This window comes from Echiichthys vipera (assembly GCF_963691815.1).
Source record: "Echiichthys vipera genome assembly, chromosome: 13".
In the NCBI taxonomy this organism is placed as follows: Eukaryota; Metazoa; Chordata; class Actinopteri; order Perciformes; family Trachinidae; genus Echiichthys; species Echiichthys vipera.
In genome coordinates this window covers 21325195-21347445 of record NC_139838.1, presented here as the reverse complement: position 1 = coordinate 21347445, position 22251 = coordinate 21325195, and the positions used below count along the sequence as shown (strand labels likewise).

The 22251-nt window shown below is 42.4% G+C and overlaps 1 protein-coding gene across 1 annotated transcript; it reads right to left on the bottom strand.

Moving 5' to 3' along the window:
- Positions 1 to 330: 330 nt before the first annotated feature.
- On the bottom strand, positions 331 to 21539 carry LOC310956032 (TGF-beta receptor type-2-like). Its single transcript, XM_083926141.1, has 7 exons — positions 21311 to 21539; positions 17276 to 17417; positions 15956 to 16146; positions 10443 to 11218; positions 9491 to 9632; positions 2231 to 2355; positions 331 to 1419 (listed from the first exon to the last, which is right to left on the bottom strand). The coding sequence occupies exons 1-7, from the start codon at positions 21381 to 21383 to the stop codon at positions 1240 to 1242; spliced, it is 1629 nt and encodes a 542-aa protein (XP_083782267.1). The 5' UTR covers positions 21384 to 21539; the 3' UTR covers positions 331 to 1239.
- Positions 21540 to 22251: the final 712 nt, after the last annotated feature.

Below are 22251 nucleotides of genomic sequence, written 5' to 3'. Positions count from 1 at the left end.
TTCACGCCACATTGCTCGTTGTTCAAGTTCAAATAGTTTGACTCACGCTTATATGCGGATGATGCAAATTAAGAGTCTATTCGCGTCTTTGCATTGATGTTGCACAATTTGTGTGAAACACTATGCCACGACAAAGTAAGCTAGATAAATCCTGATACAAAATGGACCCCCTGAGCGGTCTAACTATTGAGGAGTGGATTGAGCAGTGACCACCTCCTAAAATACTGTAAGGCCCACTACAGTGTGGGCAGTAGGCGACAGTAGGTGCGAATGAACGCCACCTGGCAGAAACAGAGATAAAAACACCAAATTGACACACTGGGGCCGGTAAAAACTTTTAATTATGGCTGTACACTTTTATACAAACATACACTTTGAAATAGATTTTTTCTGACAGATGGATCAGGATTCCCGTTTCCATAACAAAATGTGTAGTTCAGCTTTTATAGCATATACATAGGCAGCGGGCTGGAAATTCCTCTTTGGAGTCCTTAATATATATATTTGTCTTTAGTCTTTATCCTTGACCAAGATCACACACACACACGCACGCACACACACACAGACACACGCACACGCACACGCACACACGTTCCCTTTTGTCTTTATTCCACTACTTATAGTCCTTGAGATATGATATCAGTTTTCCCTGCAGATTACTACCTTGGATGGGTTTGTATTTTTTTTTGCTGTAGGTAATTTCCATTTCATGCCACAAGAAATTAATTTGCACCTTGAATCCAGCCCTGCAGACAGATATCCAAGGCCACCAAGGAAAATGTTTAAGTATGCAGTCAAATAAACTCTTAAGGGGGACATTAGTGTTATAACATAACTGTCCTAATATATTACATTGCTCCCTTTGTCCCTTTTCTTTCCTATACCTGAAATGTATTGTCAGAACAAAAAACACACTGAACATATATATCATTTGGTGTGCATATATATTGATAAAGTGCAAATAGTATTTGGTTAAAAAAAGCTTTAAAATGCGATTTTCCCTGTTTGTTTATGACTTGATCCAGTCTTTGAAGCATGTAGAAGAAGACATGTCTGTCACTGGTGTTTGCGTTATGCTTGGTCTTGATCTGTATTTGGAAGTCCGTCACTGGCGTCACTTCATCTGCATGATTTTCCAGTTTGCTCCTAGCAGCCCATAGCATCCACTGGAATTTCTTTCTCTCCCAGCTGCTTGTAATTCCTCTGCCGCCCTGGTGGGGGCAGTGTTTCTGTTGAGCTCTACTTCTCATCCACCATTAAAATTTCCTCAGGGATTTTCTCCTCTGAGTCAGAGCGATCTGACAGCTTGTCCAGGTACTCCATGTCGTCGAAGCGCTCAGCAACACACTGGGCTGTCAGACGGGCCTCCGGGTCGTGGTCCCAGCACTCGTCTATGGAGGCGCACACCATCTGGATGCCCTGCACGGGGAGCAGTGGTGCACAGATATAATCAGTCAATAATACAGTCTTGGGGCAAGTTTGACTGAGACAAAATATCATCACCTCAAGCTGAAACTAACAGTGTTCATGTGTGTATGTCAATCTGTCTGTGTACCAGCAATTAGTCAAACTAGTGAATCCTCCCTTAATGAAATTTATAATGCCTATTTCATATTAGATTTGTTTAAATGGTCAAAAAATTGGCAAACTACCTTTCTTAATACAAAACAAAAATAGTATAAAAGTTGCCCTGTGGAGTTTTCTTGTAAACAAACAAAAGTGATGTTCATATTTAGTGTAAACACCAAAATAAATTGTGTGTCCTTGCGGTCTGACAAATGGGTTGAGTCCTCATAAAACATTTACAGAGCCACTTATTTATATTTTAAGTTGTGCACCGTTTACATCGATGTTTACGAGCTTGTAGTTTTCTACCCTGCTGTGTGATAACATTGGCAGGAATGTGTGTCGTGTCCCCTGCATGCATGTGCATCATCACAAGTGTGCATGAGACAAACAAAACGGGGACCCAATCATAAACTAACTGCTCCATAGCACAGCCAGAGGTCAAAAACTCCACAGGATACTTTTACTGCAATAGAAAACAGGCACTGCTTTAGCAGAACTGTCAAAATATATACATCTTCCTAACTTACCATTGCAAAAAGAACCACTTATCTGTTCATGATCCCCAATTGCTAATATTCCTGTGGTCCATATTATAACGATATAAAAGCAGCAGCATGTTGGTGCTTGTGTGTATGTGTGTGTGTGTGTGTATCTCTCTTACTGGATGGTTGATCCAGCTGTCGGGGATCTCAGGTCTTCCTCTGTCTCGGAGAACACTGTCCTTCATGCTCTCTACACACGGGTGTTCCCTCAGGTTCCCAAAGGGTGGCTCATACTCTTTCACCTCTGAACACACCCACACACACACACACACACACACACACACACACACACACACACACACACACACACACACACACACACACACACACACACACACACACACACACACACACACACACACACACACACACACACACACACACACACACACACACACACACACACACACACACACACACACACACACACACACACACACACACACACACACACACACACACACACACACACACACACACACACACACACACACACACACACACACGCACGCACGTACACACACATACACACACAAGATAGGTAGAGAAAATTAGCCTGAGCCCTTATCAAACAGGTGAGCTTTGGTTGTTTTATACAAGCAATTCCCTTTGAATCAGATTTATATCTACTGACATATGCAGCTCTGCTGGATAGCGAGGCGGGATCAGGTGGCTGTGCCCCACAGCACACACATCAACAAAACCTCTCAAAGGATTCACTGTGCGCTCTAAATTAAAACTGCAAGTTGCAAGCTCTAAATAGCACTGAAGCAGCACAAACAACCAAAGAATCCTGTGCTGCTGATAGAGAGGCCGAGGGGGAGATTTGCTGAAGAGACGCACTTATTATCATCACATTTTTACTCTTAGCTTCAATGCGCTTAAAGTAACTCACCAACGCAGCTCTGACTTTGTGTCAGCTCTCTCACAACAAAATACAGCATGCTTGTCAAAAGCAATGTACCGGCTGAGTTTACTCACGGCAGAAATCCAAAGCATTGGAATGGAGGATATAACCTCCAAACTGTGGGTCAAGAGTTTCCAAAGATAATTTATGACTTTTTAGCTTATTAATGCATCCGGGGAGTATAAAACAACAAATCTAATTTGCTTTGAAGTTAAGAAAACAGCTTAAGAAAACATTAGGTTCAGAGGATCCACCCAGATAAGATAAGTATGATGAGGCACATGGCTAAAGATGACTGGGAAAAATGTTAAAAGGGGAGAATTCAAGAGGATTTTCAATAATTAAAATATGAGCCGGAGATGCAATGGCAGAGAACAGCGATAACTTCCCCTTGTTTATTTTAGGCTGCTTCGAAAGCTTTAATTCGCCTGTCACTGTTGACTGTTATTGAACACAATGATCTCTCATATTTTTTCAGAATGGATAGCTTTAATCATTGCCTCACTCAGACAGATATGTACTTCGAGAGGACACATAACTACAAGCTTAAACCTGACTGAGCGAGATTAGTGTAATTGCACAACAATGTTGAATGACTTTATTTACTCATAAAGTCAGAAATGTATCACAACTAATTCCTAACAACGATGATGGGAATGAAAAACAAATACAGTGTAACATTGACACTTCTTACAATGATGCTGAAGCTGCTATCTTGTGTCATTAAAGCTCCCATATTGTGCTCATTTTCAGCTTTATATTTTAACGTTTACATGCTTTAATGTAAAATGAAACACAGTATTTTTCTCATACTGTCTGTCTGAATATACCTGTATTCACCCTCTGTCTGAAATGCTCCATTTTAGCACCTGTCTCTTTAAGACGCCCTCTTGAAAAAGCCCAATCTGCTGTGATTGGTCAGCATTTCCTGGTCTTCCGCATTTACGCTCTTGGCGTCCCTGCACGTCATTGCAGGGGAGAAATGACTCTCTAACAGAACCGTAGAGTGACTTTCTACCTATATATCGTACAGTTGTGACATCACAACCGTACAGAAGTCCTGATGACTCGTTTAAAGGCACAGTTTCTGAACACGGGGTGAGTGCATTTCTCTGAGGACTGAGCGTTTTGACACTTTAACAGTATTTATATCACCTTGACCTGCTTTTAAATTAATCTCACTTTTTACAATATGGGACATTAAGATATAAAATAGGCAGTGTAAGCATATAGCAGAGTAACTGCTTGTAATTAATCTCCTGCTTTTTAGGAGTATTTGTCTGTATTATATTACATTTGCATACATGTATTATTGTAAAAGTACCTATTTCTGTTGTTTCTTCAGTTATTATTTATTTTTCTAAGCGTGCATACAAACATAAAGCCCCTTTTTGAGTTATTAATTATTCAAAGACTACACCTACAAGGCACTCCCAGTTACTCATTGCGCAATTAGCTGTCGCTACAATACACCATATCTGGCTCTAAATACACACAGACTGCAAATGGCACAGTGCAGACTTGTCCTACATATTGCTGAATGTAAATCCGTCCCACAGAGTTTACATGACTGGGACAAAGCAGTGCCAGGCGGGGTCAGAGAGCTCTGCAGTAACGAGGCCAACATGTTGTCTAAAACATCTTGTAAACAGACTATTATATATGCCAACATCTAATAAATTAAAAACATCGACCACTGTTTGCTTAAGTGTTGCTTGGGATAGACCATCCACTTCTTAGTTGAAAAACCAGGTGACAGTTACATTTCACTCTTTCACAACATTTTAAAAAGACGCTCACAGGAAGTTATGAGGCCCGCAGACAGGAATTGGAAGCTTCTGGGACATAGACAGAAGGCTCTTGTAAGAGGTTCAAACGTACTTTTTCCTTGCCCTGGTTTGGTTTTAAAGCTTAAACATAACTCCACGTAGCCATCAGTCAATATTTAAGAAAAAAAGGAGACATGCGTTTCTTTTTGTTTTGACAGGTCAGAGGGAGCGTATAACTGTTGGTCCGACATGTTTGTGCGTTCATCTCCAAACAATGGGTCCAAAATACATGAATCATACTTAGCCATGTAAACAAAAGTGTGTATTCGAGGATGGAAACGATTGGCCAATCCTGCTCAAAAAAAGGAAAGATGTTTTTCTTTTTCTCCAGGCAAACCTTAAATTAAACTCTGAACTAGCAAAATCTATTGAAAACACAACACAGGGCAAGCGAGGAATGCTGTGGTTTGCAAAAGTCACATACAGCAACACATATTGACAAGATTTCTGCGAAGCAATATAACAAGTTCAGCACACTAACAATGAGGAACTTGCACTATGCCTCCTACGACAGCTGACATGTAGTGATGTGAATTTTGCAACGCCAGCACATATTTCATCCTTAATGTCTATTTTCCATGCCAGTTGTCAGCCATGCGTGTAGAAACTGTCTGGGAATCTGGAGCTAAAAGAAATTCTGGTAAATTTAGGTACAACAGCAGACTGGGAGCTTTATGATACACATCCATGAGTACAGCCATATTTCCAAAGCTAACGACTATATGACCTCTTTCATGTCTCCCCATGTGCTCCACTGATGTTGTTTTGATTACAGCCCTAGCACATACATGTATATGCGTATAAGTTTAGATATTAATGGTCAAACTGCTCTAGCAAGCCAAACAGGACCAAAACAAAATGAAAGGGAGAAAAACAAACAGTCCAGAATGATTACAGTGCAGTTGAGAGCGAGCATAATCCACACCGGCATGTGATGATTTGTGTGATATTCTTGTTCTGCTGTCCTTCCAAGTTGACATTTTGTCTAATTACGCTCAACGAAGCATGAATACTAAAAAGAGAAGAGAAACCCTGCCACCTAAACACATAAATAACGCAGAAAAAAACCCCCAGATCCACGCAGAGTTTCAACATGTGCTGGGAAATAAATTAGTAATGTGATCACAATAACATTGTCTGTTTCCCCGAAATCTGTCTGAGTCTGCAACAACAGCTTGACTAATCCATTCCCAAACGCCTTGGCTGGTTTTCATTAGGCTGCGGTGGCTGTGACACTTGTTTTGTGTTCCTCACAGGTTGTTAAAGTCATTTAGTACAGATGTATGTATGTGTATTACAAGTTAACAGAGCTTACGTTTGTACATATGGCATCGACTTACCCTGGAGGCTTACCCTACCATTAACTATAGCTGATACATGCCCTAACCTTCACCTAACCCCATTAAACATGACCAAAAAACTGTTTTACCGCACGCTGTGAAACCAAATTGGGCAAATTTTGTCCCTAATTCATCCACAATCAAGTGGTTTGAAATCCCAAATTCGTCCCCAAATGAAGATAATGGCAGACGACCCCCCCTCCCACACACACACACACAGGACCATCAGGCCCTCCAGTCCAGAGGAGTTGATGTTCTGACATCTGGAGAGCAGCTGCCGTAACCTCTCCTCCTCTCCAGTCTAGCCCAACCTCTCCCTCTGGGAACTGAAGGCATTTCTCCGTCTGCAGCTCCACATTCAACACCACTCCACTATTATCCCCCAACGTCGCCCCACCCGCCTGAGAAACGCCCTCATAGTCTTTCCAAGCCCTAAATCTGCACCAGCTAAATTATACAGGAAAGACATTTTAGGGAACAGAGACAGAGATAAAAAGGCCTGAGCCTTAAATCCAGCTTTTCCTTCTCTGCGAGGTGGGTTGATCTCACTGCTTCCCTCTCGCTCTAACTCTCCCTCAGTCTTCATAGTAGTCTTGGAAGATAAAGAAAGCAAAGTGATGGCTCATGGCAGGCCTACTGGTGCTGTCGACTGGACGGCTGTGTTCTTCTCGCCTGGCAGATCTCAGATCAGACCACGGCCCCAGGAACTGTGACAGAGTGGCTATGTGGCCGCCTGCCACTGAGACGCAGAGCGCTGATCAGACATCTGTCTTCCACAGACACACGCAGGCAGGTGGCATCAAGAGACAAGAGGAAACCAGGGCTTCACCCCAGCCATTATAATGATGCCCTGGGATGTGTCACTCTCAATTTCTGTGTGTGTGTGTTGATATTTTGTCTCAAAGGAGGCGAGTCTCCGAGTGTCATTAGTGACTCAACGACCTCCAGGGACGACTTGGCAACTTCGGGAAAAACAAGAGGCCAGCAGCGTGAAAGCATGAATCTCTTTAAATGCACTCTGTAAACACATCAGATTTACTCTCACGGCGCTCTGATTCCAGAATCAATACCAGATCTCTGCCAGCATACAATCCACAAGGAGACGTTTTTCGCTGCCAGTGAAGCAAAACCAAATTAATGCATCTCATTTACGCAGCTAAGTCTTTCCACCTTCCTCAGTGTCTATGAAGGTAGGAAGCTGGCTGTGTTTGTACAGCGTTTGAACCTTCCAGCATGAGAACGTCTCGAGAAGGCTTTTGGCCTTAATGAACTACAGATTTCACCCCTCTTGCTTGTCTCGGAGAGATGCCAAGTCTGGAAAAAGTGGATAGAGATATTAAGAAAAACACATGAACTGTTCCAGCTGCTTCTATCTTTCTTCCCTATTCTGGTCCAGGGGCGGGACGGGAATCCCTGTGCTTCCACTCCCTCCATTAAATCTACGCTAGCCTGTCTGTGCTAGCATGAGTGAAGCTAGATGTCTGTCTAACAGTGTTTGGGTGCAGTGGGAGAGTAATTAACTGCTGTCTCACCTGCCTAAGGGAAGGAAGAAAGAGACCAAATTGAGCTGAAAGCGTCAAGGTTAGAAGTTTCTTGTGCAAGGACATTCAGAAAAATGTGATTAAACTGTAAAAAAAAATGCCTGCTCCCGTGTACAGTGTGTTTGTTTGTCGACATCTAAATAAATGAAAAGTTTGGGAACTCAGAAACGAATAAAATGGATGGGGGAGAATGAATAAAGATGTTGTCCCTCAAATCCCTCAAGAGGAAACCAAGCAAAGCCGCGCTAACTTTGCCTGGATTCATTTAGTTCATCTCTACCGGCGTGTATCCTGTCTGGTTCGCTCTCAGGAGACATTAGCCGCAAAACATCCTCATATAAAAGGAGACACCCATGCTTACAACTCCAGCCTAACAACGGCGTGTCTTGGGGACTGTGTTCTTTGCAAAACAGGAAATAGTCTATTTTCTTTTCAAAGGTGTACCCACAGGGCACACATATTCTTGCTGTTGGGAAAGAAAAGCAAAAAGGGGATTGTGGGTCACTCTGCCATGTTGTTTTCTTCAGAGGACTCTCGGGCAACGTAACTACACGATACACTTCAAGGAGGGCCCCCGGGGGTGATCGCGGGGGCCAAAACAGGAAAAATGCCAAAGTAGAAGCGTTCATGCCCAAACCCGGCCTTCAATCATCGCTCTGACACAATGGAGACAGGAGCAGTCACAGAAACAAACTGGACCACAGAGACACTAAAGGGAAGTGAAAACAAACGACTGAGTGTCGACATGAAATACTGCCCTGTGGTTTTCCTTCAGATAATCACCCATTTCTATTATTTGCACATATCCTGGCCTTGTGTTTTCTCTACAGAATGACAAACACCAGTAAACGGTACATTAGTAAAGTGAAGGTTGATCCTTGAGACGTCGACAAGATGGATTGCGTGTTTGACACTTTCAGATTTTTTCTCCCACAGTGATAAATAGGTTGTGGGAAGACACGCGCATAAGTCACACATCTAGTAAGTGAACTCAAGGTGGAGTTAGTCACTGTGCTCCTAATTGGTAAAGGCATCAATGCGCTGGTATTCCTTAGAGGTCAAGCAAGCTGTGGAGGCAATTTTTCTTTTTACAGTATTTCTGAGGATATTCACAAAGGCCACAAAGGGAGTTTCATCAATCAGTGATGCTATTGATTTCCTTTTACACTTAACGGTCCAGGTTAATCTTTAATTTAGCATGGAAAATGCATTCCTGTCTATTATTAACTGAAGGTCACACGAGATCTTTTCTGTTTACTCTGAGTATAGTGTAACATGCTGTTGTATCATGTTTAAAAGGGGACATTTAAGGAAAAACTCACTTTTGCAGTGCTGGTGCACATATATTTGGGTATTTAGGGTGTCCACCAACCCAAAAACTGTCAAATAAGACAACTCAATGTATCATTATTGTTTAATAAATGGGACGGTTTCTGCTCAGGACTGAAAGGACTTTTTGGGTACACTGGAATGGATGGCGGCGAATATATATATCTTTGTTTTTCATAGAAAATATATTCCTTTCAGAGGCCGACTGTGGAAATTCTCAGTCAATCATGATAGTGCGCCTGCTGTTGAGCCTTTCAGCAAGTGCAGCAGACCAGATTTGAGTCTTTTAGCCTCTTTTAGCCTCTTTGTGCAAAGGTGTGACATGAGAGCAGACCGCGCTTTTAAGGGAAGGAAACTTAAAGAGACAGACGTTAAAATGGAGCGTTCCAGACCTCCTATAATCATGATCATCGTGTGTCTGATCGCATCTTACCTCCGATTGCATTACACCTGGAGATGATCTCCCAGAGAACAAGAGCCATGGAGTAAACATCGGCCTGTTTGAAAGACTCAATGTTTTCTAGGTTGATTCTGGACTCCAAGACCTCTGGGGCCATGTACCTGGCTGTACCCACCTGAAGACAAAACAGCGTGAAAAAGATTTCTTTGTCATTAAAAACCATGATACTGTACCACAGAGGAGTTGTTTAGCTGAAAACGCCCAGTTAAGTAGATCATCTTAGCAGTAAGAGTTATTTACCTGCATTAATCAAGTGACAGGTGGTCATTTTGTGCTGTATTAAACCGTCTCATCACATTTATCTGAATCAAAACATGATTGATGTATAAAATAATTGGAAAAACAAAATGGTAGCTCTGACTTTAACAACACGTTGCTTGTCTTCACATAATTACCACCCTGGAAAATGTGTTCACTGATGCTTCCTCCAAATGCATTAAGGGCATTGTAATGCATTAAGTGTGCTTTGCAGCAAAGGGTGAGGCCTTTTTTATAATGAGTCATTTTCATAACAGAGTCTAATATGACTCTGGCCTATTACATCAGCGTAATGAGTCCATTAAAAATCAATCAAGCCTGTTTTTCTTGTGACTACAATAAAAACGGCTAACTCAGAACACTTACATCACTAGCTCTACCAGCATTATCCATCTGGGGCCAAGATATAGAGGGTGCCAAATATTTAGAGATGGTTTGCTCTGCGTGATGAGGATCAGAAATGAAAAGTTTGATTGATAGCGCGGCTCTGTTCAAGGTCTGATAAATTTCTTCAAAGAAATATGTGGCAGGGCTTGAATGGCCTATGTCTGGTGTGTCAGCGCAAATTATAGGAGGGGATTTTTCATTTTTTTTTCAATCTCTGGGGGGATCAAAAGCCAAGTAAAACCAAATAGGAAGCCAAAAATTTAGGATGAGAAGGCTTTACCTGCCCACTGTTGGCCAGCTCATCCACAGACAGAGTGTTATCCAGGCGGAGGGCGAGGCCAAAGTCGCACAGACAGCACGTCAGGTCGCTTTTCACAAGAATGTTGGAGCTCTTAATGTCCCTGTGCGCAATAGGCACCTTGTAGCGACCGCAGAGGGTGTGGTCACTGTGAAGGTGCGCCACGCCACTTGCTAGCGAACTCCCCAGCAGCCACAGGTCCTGCCAGCTGACGATGTGGTGAATCAAGAACTCTTGGAGGTTCCCTCTTGGCTGGTAGGCTGTGATCAACCAGCACTGTCTCTGCGCCTTCCTATCCTCTGCTGTCAGGAAGTGAAGAACATTTTCATGTTTCAAGTCTGCGTCCGAGAAAATCTCCTTCTCGTTCTTCCAGGAGGCGTACTCTTCATACTGGAAAATCTTAACGGCCACCGTCTCAAAGCCCTGCTCCTCAGTGACGGAGGAGCCCTGCTTAAGCTTGGCTTTGTAAACTTCTGCAAAGCGCCCTTTTCCAACCTGAACGTCCAGTTCAATGGGCAGCAGCTCCGTGTTGTGGTTGAGGTTGTTGGCGTGCGTGGAGCTACTGTCTGAACCTTCTTCGTCGTTCATAATGGCGCGACCGTCACTGAAGTCCCGGTGAAGACCCCTCTTGCGCCTGGAGTTGGCTTGCCGTTGGCGGTAGACACGATAACAGTAGAAGGAAGTGATGACGAAAACAGTCATAACCAGCAGAGGCACCAGGCTCACTAAGACGACCGCCACCACCTGGGAATCCATGTCTGAGGGAGCGAAAGACAGAGGATTAAAACGATGAAGGTGCCCACGTGTATATAGTTGATTTACTTTAAAGCTGTGCTCATCTTTTATACATTTTATTTTACAGTAGAAAAACAATGGTATTTACAGACCCACAGAGAATTATCCCCCGACTCTGCAGTTCTCCTCAAGTAAACAGAGCTGCTTGTTGAGTAAATAGGCAACATGTCTTCAATTTAATCTTTACAAAGTGGTTAAAGGTCAGTTTTTTGATTAAGGCTGGTTGCTCTGCTTCCAAGTGCCCCAAAACAAGTAATGTAGGTTTAGGTAGTTAAATCCTAAACTTGGAAACAGACACTTATAAAACACAATCTTCATATATGACACACATTTGTGAAAAATAGACAACTTTACGTGCAAGCTCAATCTGCTGATGAAGATCATGATATATGATCAAAATCTCCAGAGCAGCTACTGCATTGAGATTATTTTCTCTACAACATTAGCACAGGTCAAAGGTAAAAGACTTTATTATTCTCTCTTCTCTGTGTGAATACAATGTACGACATTTCGAAACACTGCATTTTCCCACTTGTGCTTTTTACTGGAAAAGACATTAACATGAAACAATTCATCTTCCAAAACAATAAAATAAATAAAACTCAAATTCTGTCTCGGCAGATTGTATCAGCATCTAGCTAAAGAGAAAAGTAATATTCTCAGAGCAGCAGAGGAACCTGAGCTGTCCCTCTGGAATGTTTATATGAATCTGAAAGCTAAAGTTAGCGTCTGAGCCGCAAATGCAAAATGCTCCAAACCCTGACCCAGTCAACCGCATATTGTGTCTCTTTATAGTATTCTTATAATTAAGGTGGTGGTGTGTCTGTGTGCTGCTACGGTTTTGGCAAACAGTGAAAGTTTATGCTCGTGCTGTGTTCATGGTCCAGTTTTTGAAGCTGCAGCCATAAACGGACCTATAAAAAACTATATCTCCAGACACAACAAACTAAACAAGGAAACCCCAAATGGTCCACAGTTAGTATGAGTTCTACATTTATTCATTTATAAAACGTCTTGTCTAGTTGCTAAACTGCCTCACAACTTTCCTAAGCTCCTTGAAATTGTCAGCTCTTACAGATCTGATTTAAAAAAAAAAGATTTTGGTTGCAAAATGTGAGATAGAAACAGTTTGAAAGCACAAATATAACCTGATAAACTAAGATCTGATAAAAATAACTAATTCAGAGGCAAGTGTAGAAGTGTAAGAGCAGAGTCAGGTTGAAATAAGGGCAACAAACGAGGAAGGCATCGAGCTGACTACCCAGTCAAGCCCTCTGGTTCTCTCTAATTTCTTTTTTCTAAACAGGAAACCACATGTCTGAAATCCTAAGCATGGCCCCAGACTGTTTGTTTTTATTTTCATAGAGTGAGAAGCTATTTCTCACAACAAACCTGTCACTGTGCCTCCTGGACTCTCTCTCCTCCAGCAAAAACACTCAGAAAATGCACTTGGTAAATAGATTTGAACTTATATAGCGCCTTTCTAGTATTCTGATTACTCAAGGCGCTTTCACACTACTTGTCACATTTACCCATTCACACAGACATTCACACTGATGGCAGTGGACATCTACGTACCATCTAATGTAAGCATTCACACCACATTCACACACCCACCCGCCCCAAAAAGATTCTGTGATTGGCTAAACTTGTGAATTAATGTTAAATTTGGGGACTTGAGATGCTGTGTCCAGCTGGTTAAACCTAAGCATTAAAGTGTTTGTAAAGTGAAAGAATTCTTTAAAGAATTACTTTAGGGAAGTTAGGAAAATACGGCTGTTTACGTTCTCGCTCAGAGTTAGATGAGAAGACGTACAAGTCCCCCGTTTGTCAGTTAAATATGACGTTAAGGACGGGAGACCATTTGCTTAGCATTAATACTGGAAACAGGGGAAAACAGCAGGCCTGGCTCTGTCCAAAGGTAAAATCTACGACAAAACAAATCTGGTCAGCGGAGACTCAGAAAATCATTGCTCCTGGTAGAGAAATAATCTGACACATAGACCCCCCGAGAAACCATTAATTGACATTTTTACAGCTTGCTTTTTGTGTGGATTAAACAGATACAACTTTAGAAACACTGGCAGATGGACTTTCTTACCTTTGAACAGAGTCAGGCTAGTTATTTCCCTGTTTCCAGTCTTTATTTTATGAACAGAAATTAGAGTGGTACCTATCCTCTCATCTAACTCTCAGCATGAATAAGCAATTAATCTGAATCTCTTTTTTTTATTTGTTTAGCATCATAAGCTTCTGGTTCTCATGTTAGGTCCTTGCCTTTTCCAAAAGTTTTTGTAAATGTATTTCTTATAACATAGTTGAAAACATCATTAGCTCACCAGTCAGGGCAGAAGTACAATTGTGTGGACAGAGGGTTTACCGATACCATGGCAACTCTTTGAGGTATTTCAGCTGGTATGTGACAAACAACTCAGTATGTCCTGTAACTTAGGTAATGCCTTTCCTAAATGTATCCTTCAGTTTTGGAAAAAGAATGATACAGAAGGTGAAATCTGCTTTATACAATGGGACACTAGAAGAGGAAGAGGTAGATTCACCTTCATTTACTGTCATTGTTGTTGCAGTTTGAAGCTGAAGCTCCTTCATTATTACACCATCTTTTACGTTAGTCACTGAGAAGTAACAGACAGTGCACAGACATTCTCAACAAGCCAGTGTATTTCCATTACGTGGTTTGCACTGTGCAGATGCTTTCAATTTGGCTCTCTGTGCAGAGCCAGGTCTCAGAAATGTACCTCCGTGTTATTACTGCCTGGATGCTGTAGTCAAAATACATCTGATTCCAGGGCCAATGTTGTAACTGGAGTCTACTAGCTAAGAACCTCCAGAACCTGTTTGTAATCATGTATGCGGAGAGCATAACAGTGCACACATGTTAGCGTTCATGCATGACGCCTTACAAGACAAGCTGATAGAAACTGGCATTATAACATAAGGCTGAGCGGGACAATGACGTCACCGTGTTATGTTGCACAGGTGTACGAACCGAAGAGCTCCATTTTTACATGCAGAAAGCTTACTGCACTATTGCTCCACTTAGAAAGAATGCAAGAGAGATGGGCTAACAAGTAACTTATGTGACATTATGACATGAAACCGAGTAGAAGTCAAAACTGTGGGAAAAACATTTGATGAGACGATCTGCTCAAAGTGAGGACAGCCGGCAGCTATTTAGCTTAGCTTATCATAAGGACCGGAAATAGAGGAAAACTGCAAGCCTGACACTGCAACAAAGTCACAGTTTTTTTCTTCTCTTTTGGCCTCTAGTAGGGCTGCCCCCAAATAGTCGACCAAGCACTGGTCGACCAAAAAAATCATTAGCAGACCAAAATTGAATTGGTCGATTTGTTGCAGGAAAAAAAGCAAACATTTGGAGCAGTTTCTTGTCAAAATCTGTTACTGGCGGCTAGTATTGGGCCTAAAAGGCTGGAGGGCTTTAATTTGAAGGGCCAGATACAGGAAGTCAGGACACTCACTCACTGTCAGTGCTCCCTTGGCTGTACATCCGGTTAAACAGTTAACTATTAACAGCCAATCATGTCGGGGAAAAAATCTAAATGGCATCACTTTGAAAAGAACAAGGAAGGACCCGCAAGAAGGTCACATGCAAACTTTGCAAGAAAAACTTTGCCTATCACTCGGCCACGAAGAACACGACCCTCCACCTAAAACAAATAAGCAATGTTAGCCTAGCTACCTGCCCCTGGTGGCCCCTTCTGACAGTCTCATTGCTGATTTTTTCGGACACATTCAGAATTAGAATCTGAAAGAATTTGCGGTGTCAGACTTGTAGCAAGCGGATGTGCGCACTTGTAAAATAATGGTTATTAATAATGTTGAATTATGTTGTTCGTGTGTCTTTGTGTGTGTGTGTGTGTGTGTGTGTGTGTCAACTAAACGCTCTAAATGAGGACCACTGGTCGACTGAGAACATCCGTGGTCGGGGGCAGCCCTAGCCTTTAGACAGCTTTTGTTATCTTCATCTTTTGAGAGCAAGTCTAGCAGTTTCACGTGCCTTTAGCCTTTATGCTAAGCTTAGCAGCTGCTGGCTGTAGCTTCATATTTAACGTACAGACATGATGGGGTAATCATCCCTTCTAACTCTCTGCAGGAAAGCCAATAAGCCAATTTCTCAGAATTTTGATCTATTCTTTAAATTTTAGGAAGACAAGAGATTACTATCATTGCATTTTATGACATATTCATATGGTATTTGTGTGCACAATAGATGCATCTTACCAGATCACTATTACTTAGGCATAACTTAATGTAACTTGCGTTTGTGACGTTAGTTAGGTATATTACCTAAGTAAGTTAACTTGCCTACATAAGTAAAATAGGTCAATGTTGACTTTTGGTTTCACATAGACACAAACAACAGTCTCCTGGGTAAAAGTCCTGTGTTTGACCCTTCCATCCACCCCGTGGACTTTCTACTGTAATAAATACGTGGATAACATACCAACTACAGTGCGTTTATTCAAACTGTAAATGAGAACAGCCTGAAAGTGTGCCTTGTGCATTGCTATCAGACGCTAAGGGGTCTCTGACCAAGCTGCCATATTGGACGAGGTGGGAGTGAGAACGGGTTGCAACAAAAATATTGGTGGAAGAACCTCTATAAGCTCAAGAGTGGGCGAGAATAACAGATCAGTAAATAGTTGTGTGTCTGAACTTACAAGAGTTAAAGAAAATGTGCTCATTGCACTCATCCTCGGAGCAGGAACAGATGAAGAACTGGGAGCCCATGCCCTTCCTTTCTTTCATCTCGCACTTGCTGTTGTTGTAATCCTCCAGGACCAGGCCGTACAGCTTCTGAGATCGGTTATGGCAGACTGTATCGAAGGTGAAGTTGTCATCTTTCCTCCTCCTTGGAAAGAGAAGAGAAAACACACAGAAACCACTGTCATTTACTGGATTAAGTTTGATTTGGTTCTCTTTTGGCAATGAAGTCCTGTTTGCTCAGATCTGTATTATCATGTAATACAACAAGGCAATGGTGACAGGTTGTGCAAATAGTGCATTTTTTAAGCCTTACAGTGATGAAGTGGAAACTGTAAATGTTCTATTTGTCTCTTTCAGCAGTCCACAGTCTCAGCATTATGTAAATGACTGCAATACAGAGGTCACATACACACATAGTGTGATTTTGAAACACCATTACAAACAGGGAAACAAGGAAAAACCCTGAACCTGCAAAAAAACAGACATATTTAAATGTTACTTCCCTGCCGGGCAGCGTTGGCCGCGTAGTTATGAGGAACATTTTAAAGAGGTGTTGCTGTCCATGTGCCATTAGCTTTTTGCTGACCTCAGCACAGAACATGTCCGCAACATCGCTAAAATAATGAGAAACAGCAGCGCAGCCTAAAGCTTTTAACTCCAGCACAAATCTGCTTCCTGCTGCTTCTCACATTCAGAGTCAGATACGATGCTGATGCTTGTTTAGGCACTCACTGATCCAGCCGGCTGTCTCCACCAGAATGCTGACTGACAAAGTGTTCAAAGGAAAAGGTCACTTCAAGGAAGACATTTTTAGGGCTTCTGGGAGGAAATGAAGCCCGGTCTGATTAATAAAAGAGTATCCATTGTGCCCTCGTTTCCTCTCTCCTTTGTTTGTACATGTAGTATGAGCTAAAAATGCTCTTTTCAATTTAATTATACTCAACTAAAACCTTTTTCATCATAGCTGTGGCTATTATCACGCTTCCCACACCTTGTTAAACATCAAATTCAAGGACTTTTCGAGGACTTTCCAGACCCAATCCCCTCAAATTCAAGAACACATCACAGGATAGTTTAAGACACGGATCAAGGTTAATTTACGTTACGTTTTATAATGAGAACTTTAGTCTGTTCACTACCATTAAGTAAGAAAAATATCAAAAGGACTCCAATTTATATTCCTGCACAAAATACATAAATTCAAGCACTTTCAACTAACCATGTCTATGTATCTATTTTCAAACACTTTCAAACAAGGACCTGTGGGTACCTACCAGATACTGACACACACATCGTCGTCATTGGGGCAGATGGATGTGATGTCACACTCCACCTTGCAGCTCCCTTTACCTGCGCAGCTGGTGGTCCGCACGTCACAGAACTTGCAAAGCCTTCTTGGTTTCATTATAATGGCTCCTGGAAAAAGAGAGAAGTGAGGGGTTTACAAAAAAGGTTCAGTCTACTCTGTGAAAAGAGACTCAAGGCCATTTTCTTATATGCAGTTTGGTTCACTAAGCAGCATTTGAGATTAAAATGAAAGACTACTCAAACATGACATGTGAGAAGAGCTTTAGGTCCCCCTCCACTCAAAAGTGTGTTTTTCTTCTTCTTCTAAAATGTCCGACATTGACTGTACTGACTTGTATCTGTGCAAAGTTTGTCACTAGAGAGGTGTTTTCACATTCCTCTCCTGAAGGAGATGTCCGTGCACTTCTCTGAAATTTGAGATTCAAACATATCCCGGGCAGGCTGTAGTTGGTACGTCACTAATCCATAAACCAACTGCAGTCTGGAGAAACACTGTGAAACCCAATTCGACGGGGGAACAACTTTGACAGAACACCGGAGAAGAAACCTGAAACCTCAAGCTCAGCTCAGACTGTAAACACAGAGTGAAAAAACACTGCCATCATAGCCGTCAGCCACTGACCGTTGCAAGCTAATAAGATAACCAACAACAGAAACAAATGCTAACTACACTTTCCATTCTGATATATCTGATAGTAGCCGATTTTAGTGCACTACAGACTCCTCATGCGAGTCTGACCGACACTGGGTTCAAGACGCTGAAACTATAGGTTCAAATCACCAGTGGACGGCGGGCAGCCTGGGATACATGTCCTGATATCCATCTGCAGGGCTCTGTGAGTCAGCCCTCTGCATACAGATGAAGTCACCTAAGAGTCTCAACCTAGCTTATGCAGTGGTGGTGGGCGGCGCGAGGCCAGATCCAGAAAAGAGAGAAAGTGTAGACGTGCTTCCAGCCCCTTTTTTTATTTTCTATGTGGGAAAACAAAATATGAATCATAGCAGATTAGTTGTTTTTTTTTGACATACTTTAAAACGTGTCTGGAGTGGGAGTTTAAAATCTAATTAAAGGGTGAGAGTCTTTTGGAATTTGCCGATGAGTAGAAGCAGATATTCAACATAACCACATGAAAATCCTATTTCATTCCAGAGGGGTGGACAGATTTTCCCCCTGTGAAGTCTGAACAATAAGAGCAGCACCCAGTGGCATCCACCTCTTTGGTCTTGTTCAGACTTGACTTTGCCGGCAGGCAGACCCATATCAGCGAGACAGACAGGAGTGTGTGATGAGTGCCATGATGCCTGTGGGTTTGATAATCATCTAAGGAGACAACTGCCAGACAGGCAAGAACAACAAACAAAGGAAACACGGATGCATCTCCTCGCTGAGGAGTCTCTAATTTGTCGGCTCCCCGTATAGAAAGGTGTTGTGCCAACTCTGTTCATGAATAACAAAAACAGGGAGGACGACATCATGTATCTATGTCGTCCTGTCTTTGAATGTTTGGAGAGACAGAAATGTGAATGTGTGTGAGTGTGTGGGTAAGTGTTATTAGGACATACATTCTTCAACTACAGTCTGCAGTTTCTACTTGCAAGGAGAGGCCACTAATGATAAAAACAAGCCATGCAGCATGCCTCTGTTTGGCATGGAAAAGAGAGATAGAGCAACAAGGAAGGTGAACAATCTCTCCTGTCTGCTACAATGATACTTTCCCTATAATGGAGTACTCTTTCCACTGTATATAAGTATGAGTGGAAAGTGAATCTTGTGGCTTTAAGAGCTGGAAATGATCCTAATAGAGGATATTCCAAAATTTCCAGGATTAATCCAGCACCAGTGTCTCACGGACTATCCCTCATGACAAAATCATGATGGAGTACATGGGTGTACACAGTGTAGACTCAAGTGGTGCGATGGAGTTAGGCCACTCGCTGTGAGTCTATTGAGTGAACAGAGAGGGTGAGAGAGAAATAATAAAGGCTGCACTCCTTCCACATTTTAAAAGTCTATGTTGAGAAATAATTCCGACTGAAATCACAAAAACAGGAAAAGAAAAAAAACATGTGACAATGCTGCTACAGTAAAACCACATAACCACACTTCAGCTGTGTGCTGCTCCACGTGCACAGGCGCTTGAACCCGTTTCTCACATCAGAATAAACAACTCGTGAGCAAACCAAGAGTAAAAGAGGGTTCGTTTCGACCTACATACTGTTGAAAGATTACCTCCGGAAGAAGCATCGTACACAAACACGTGTGATGCATCTGAAGCGGTAGCTACTTGTCTAAAGATGGCACTGACGAGACTTTGATCACATGACCACAACGTGAGATGTTTTCGACAGGGAAGTGTAAGCGAAAGTAGCCTTCTTGACAGGAGGCAGTGGAGAAGTCTGTCCAGTCTGACTTCACACAGACTTGAGGAAAAGGAGCTGTGCGTGTTCGCTCTTAACCTCGCACAAAAAGCCTACTGTGTCATTTCACCCAATCTGCAGGGTGGGGTTAGACCTACAGCTTGCAGGAGCAGCAATACTGTACAACCTGCAGCAAATCTAGAGCAATATACAGTCAACCATGGCATCCTGTTCCTGCGCAAGAGTGAGATACTCTCACAGGAAGCTGGCAGGATATTGCAGATGGGCATTGCTGCTTTCTGGCCTTGTCTTAACTGAGAGACTCCCACACAAATAAAAACATCAAAATATTACACTTGAACTCCAAACTAAAGTACTTGACAAAGCAATTTAAAAATCTGCCTGGCGGGTTGGTGATGTGTTTTGAAGTAAATCAGCACTGAGGGGATAGTCCATGCCTGAGTGCTAGTGGTGGGAAGGTGGTTGAGCCGGAGTAATTATATCATTAGAGCAACTCCTCTGAAAGAGCATGTCATTTAAACCCAGGAGGCGGGCTATGGAAGGGATGAATGGTAGTAATTGTCACCCAGGGCTACATATAATTGCAGAGAGTGGGGAAGAGGATTAGGAGAAGCCAAAGCCATTTGGTGCCGCTAGGACTGAGTCTGAAACACATGAAGGTAAAACACTGTCTTCCTTTGGGAGGGGGGGGGGGGGGGGGGGGGCTGCTTGCTAGACCTGTTAGCAATGTGGCTGCACATCAAAGATGGAGATGGGCTAACCCATCTGAGAGGGGATTTAAAGGCTGTGACCTACAGCAGGTGACGTCCTCCCGAAAGCTCATGTAGCCTAGCATTCACACGAGGACGGTATAAACCGAAATTAATTTGACTTCTTTTTACTTTCTACTCATTTCAGTAAGGCAGAAAGACGAAGACTTGTTAAAAAAAATTAGGCATTTAAGGCATCTTCAATGTTTTTTAGGCCAAGGACCACTTAGCTGAAAGAGAGACAGAGCGGGAACACCCTACTACATACTGTACACACACCTTTTTATGATGCATACAATACTAAGCTATTCAAATAATAATAATTGACACATTCATATATTAAGACATCATGTTTTTATGTTAAACATAGGCCAACATGTGGACGGCACAGTGAATGCTTAATGTAGTGGCTACCTTACCGTAAGAACAGTTAACCCTTCATCAGTGTTGTGTAAATTAAATGTGTTTTAAGCTCACAAATAGGCCGATACGTCTTTGCTAATGATATTTGGATTCATGCAAAGACATATTTTACATGTTTGGAAGAAGAAAAAAAACGTACAAAAAGTTATTAAACAATATTTTGGCGGACCCAATTGGAGCAACTCTGAGGACCCCCCCAGGGGTCTCGAACCCCCTGTTGAGTATCACTGATTTAAGGTTCCAAAATGCGCACTTGGGGAGTTTGTGTTTTTTAAATTAAATTATATGACTTTTTATAATGAAAAGCGATTTAATAAGGCACTACAGAGCCGTGTAAAACACCCGAGAGAGTAAAAAGGAGGCATTTTATGACACTGCGGCGCCGGCGCTTCACTCTACAACGCAGCCGCCACTTTGACAACTTTTCTCAGAGTATAGAGCTCCACTCACCCGCCTCCTCCAGCTGGATACTACCAAAGAGTATCGCTCCACACCAAAAAGCGGAAAACCGAAGTAGCTCCATGTAGAGACGGACTATACACTGCCCTCTTTCTCATTAATTAGCCGAAGCCTTGACACCGGGTATAATATCCAGGCTCCGCGGACTTTCTTCGGTCCGCCTGTTGCTGCTCTCCCCCCTCCAAAAAACGCCTCCACAGCTCCGGGTAGAAGGAGCAGAGTAAACACACCAGGCAGGACTTGCCCTATATGACTCACACAGTATGTGCACTTTTCATGAAACAGGAAATCTTCAGAGGGGTTGGACAGTTTTTTTTTTCCTTCTTCTTCTTCTTCTTCTACTTCTCAGTCATGCTCATGTGGCTCCCGGTCTCGAACCATGTCATTAGGAGGCTGAAACCCAGCAGACTTGAAATGACACGCTCTAAAATAGCTTAACCAGAAGCTTCACCTAAAAGGCTCCAAGCATTATGCATACACCCTGATTCACTTCAAAGTGTAGTCACACCTTTCACATCTTGTTTAGAGAGGTCGACTCTCAAATGAAACCTGCTGCTGCTGGGTTCTTCTCATATTAAATTTACATTTTTGCACACTAATCTCATTTAGGTGTCCTGTCCAAGTCACTAAATTAAATCCCTCTGTTTCTCTGGAGAGGTTCCAGGCTCCCGGTTAATCATAGATGACATAAGAAGTGGCGAGAGTCACTCCATACCTCCGGTGTTGTTTTTTCCCCTCCTTTTTATTGATGACACACGGAGGTTAAGTCTATTGTAAGAACCATAAATTACTTGACTATTGCCGGGGCTTAGCAAACATGTGTTTTGGCTCTGCATACGTGAGCCGTGATGTCAGGTTTCAGTCAGTGACCCTGTGACCCCGGAGCTTATAACTCTCCACACAGGACACCTACTCCTTCCTACACAGCCGGC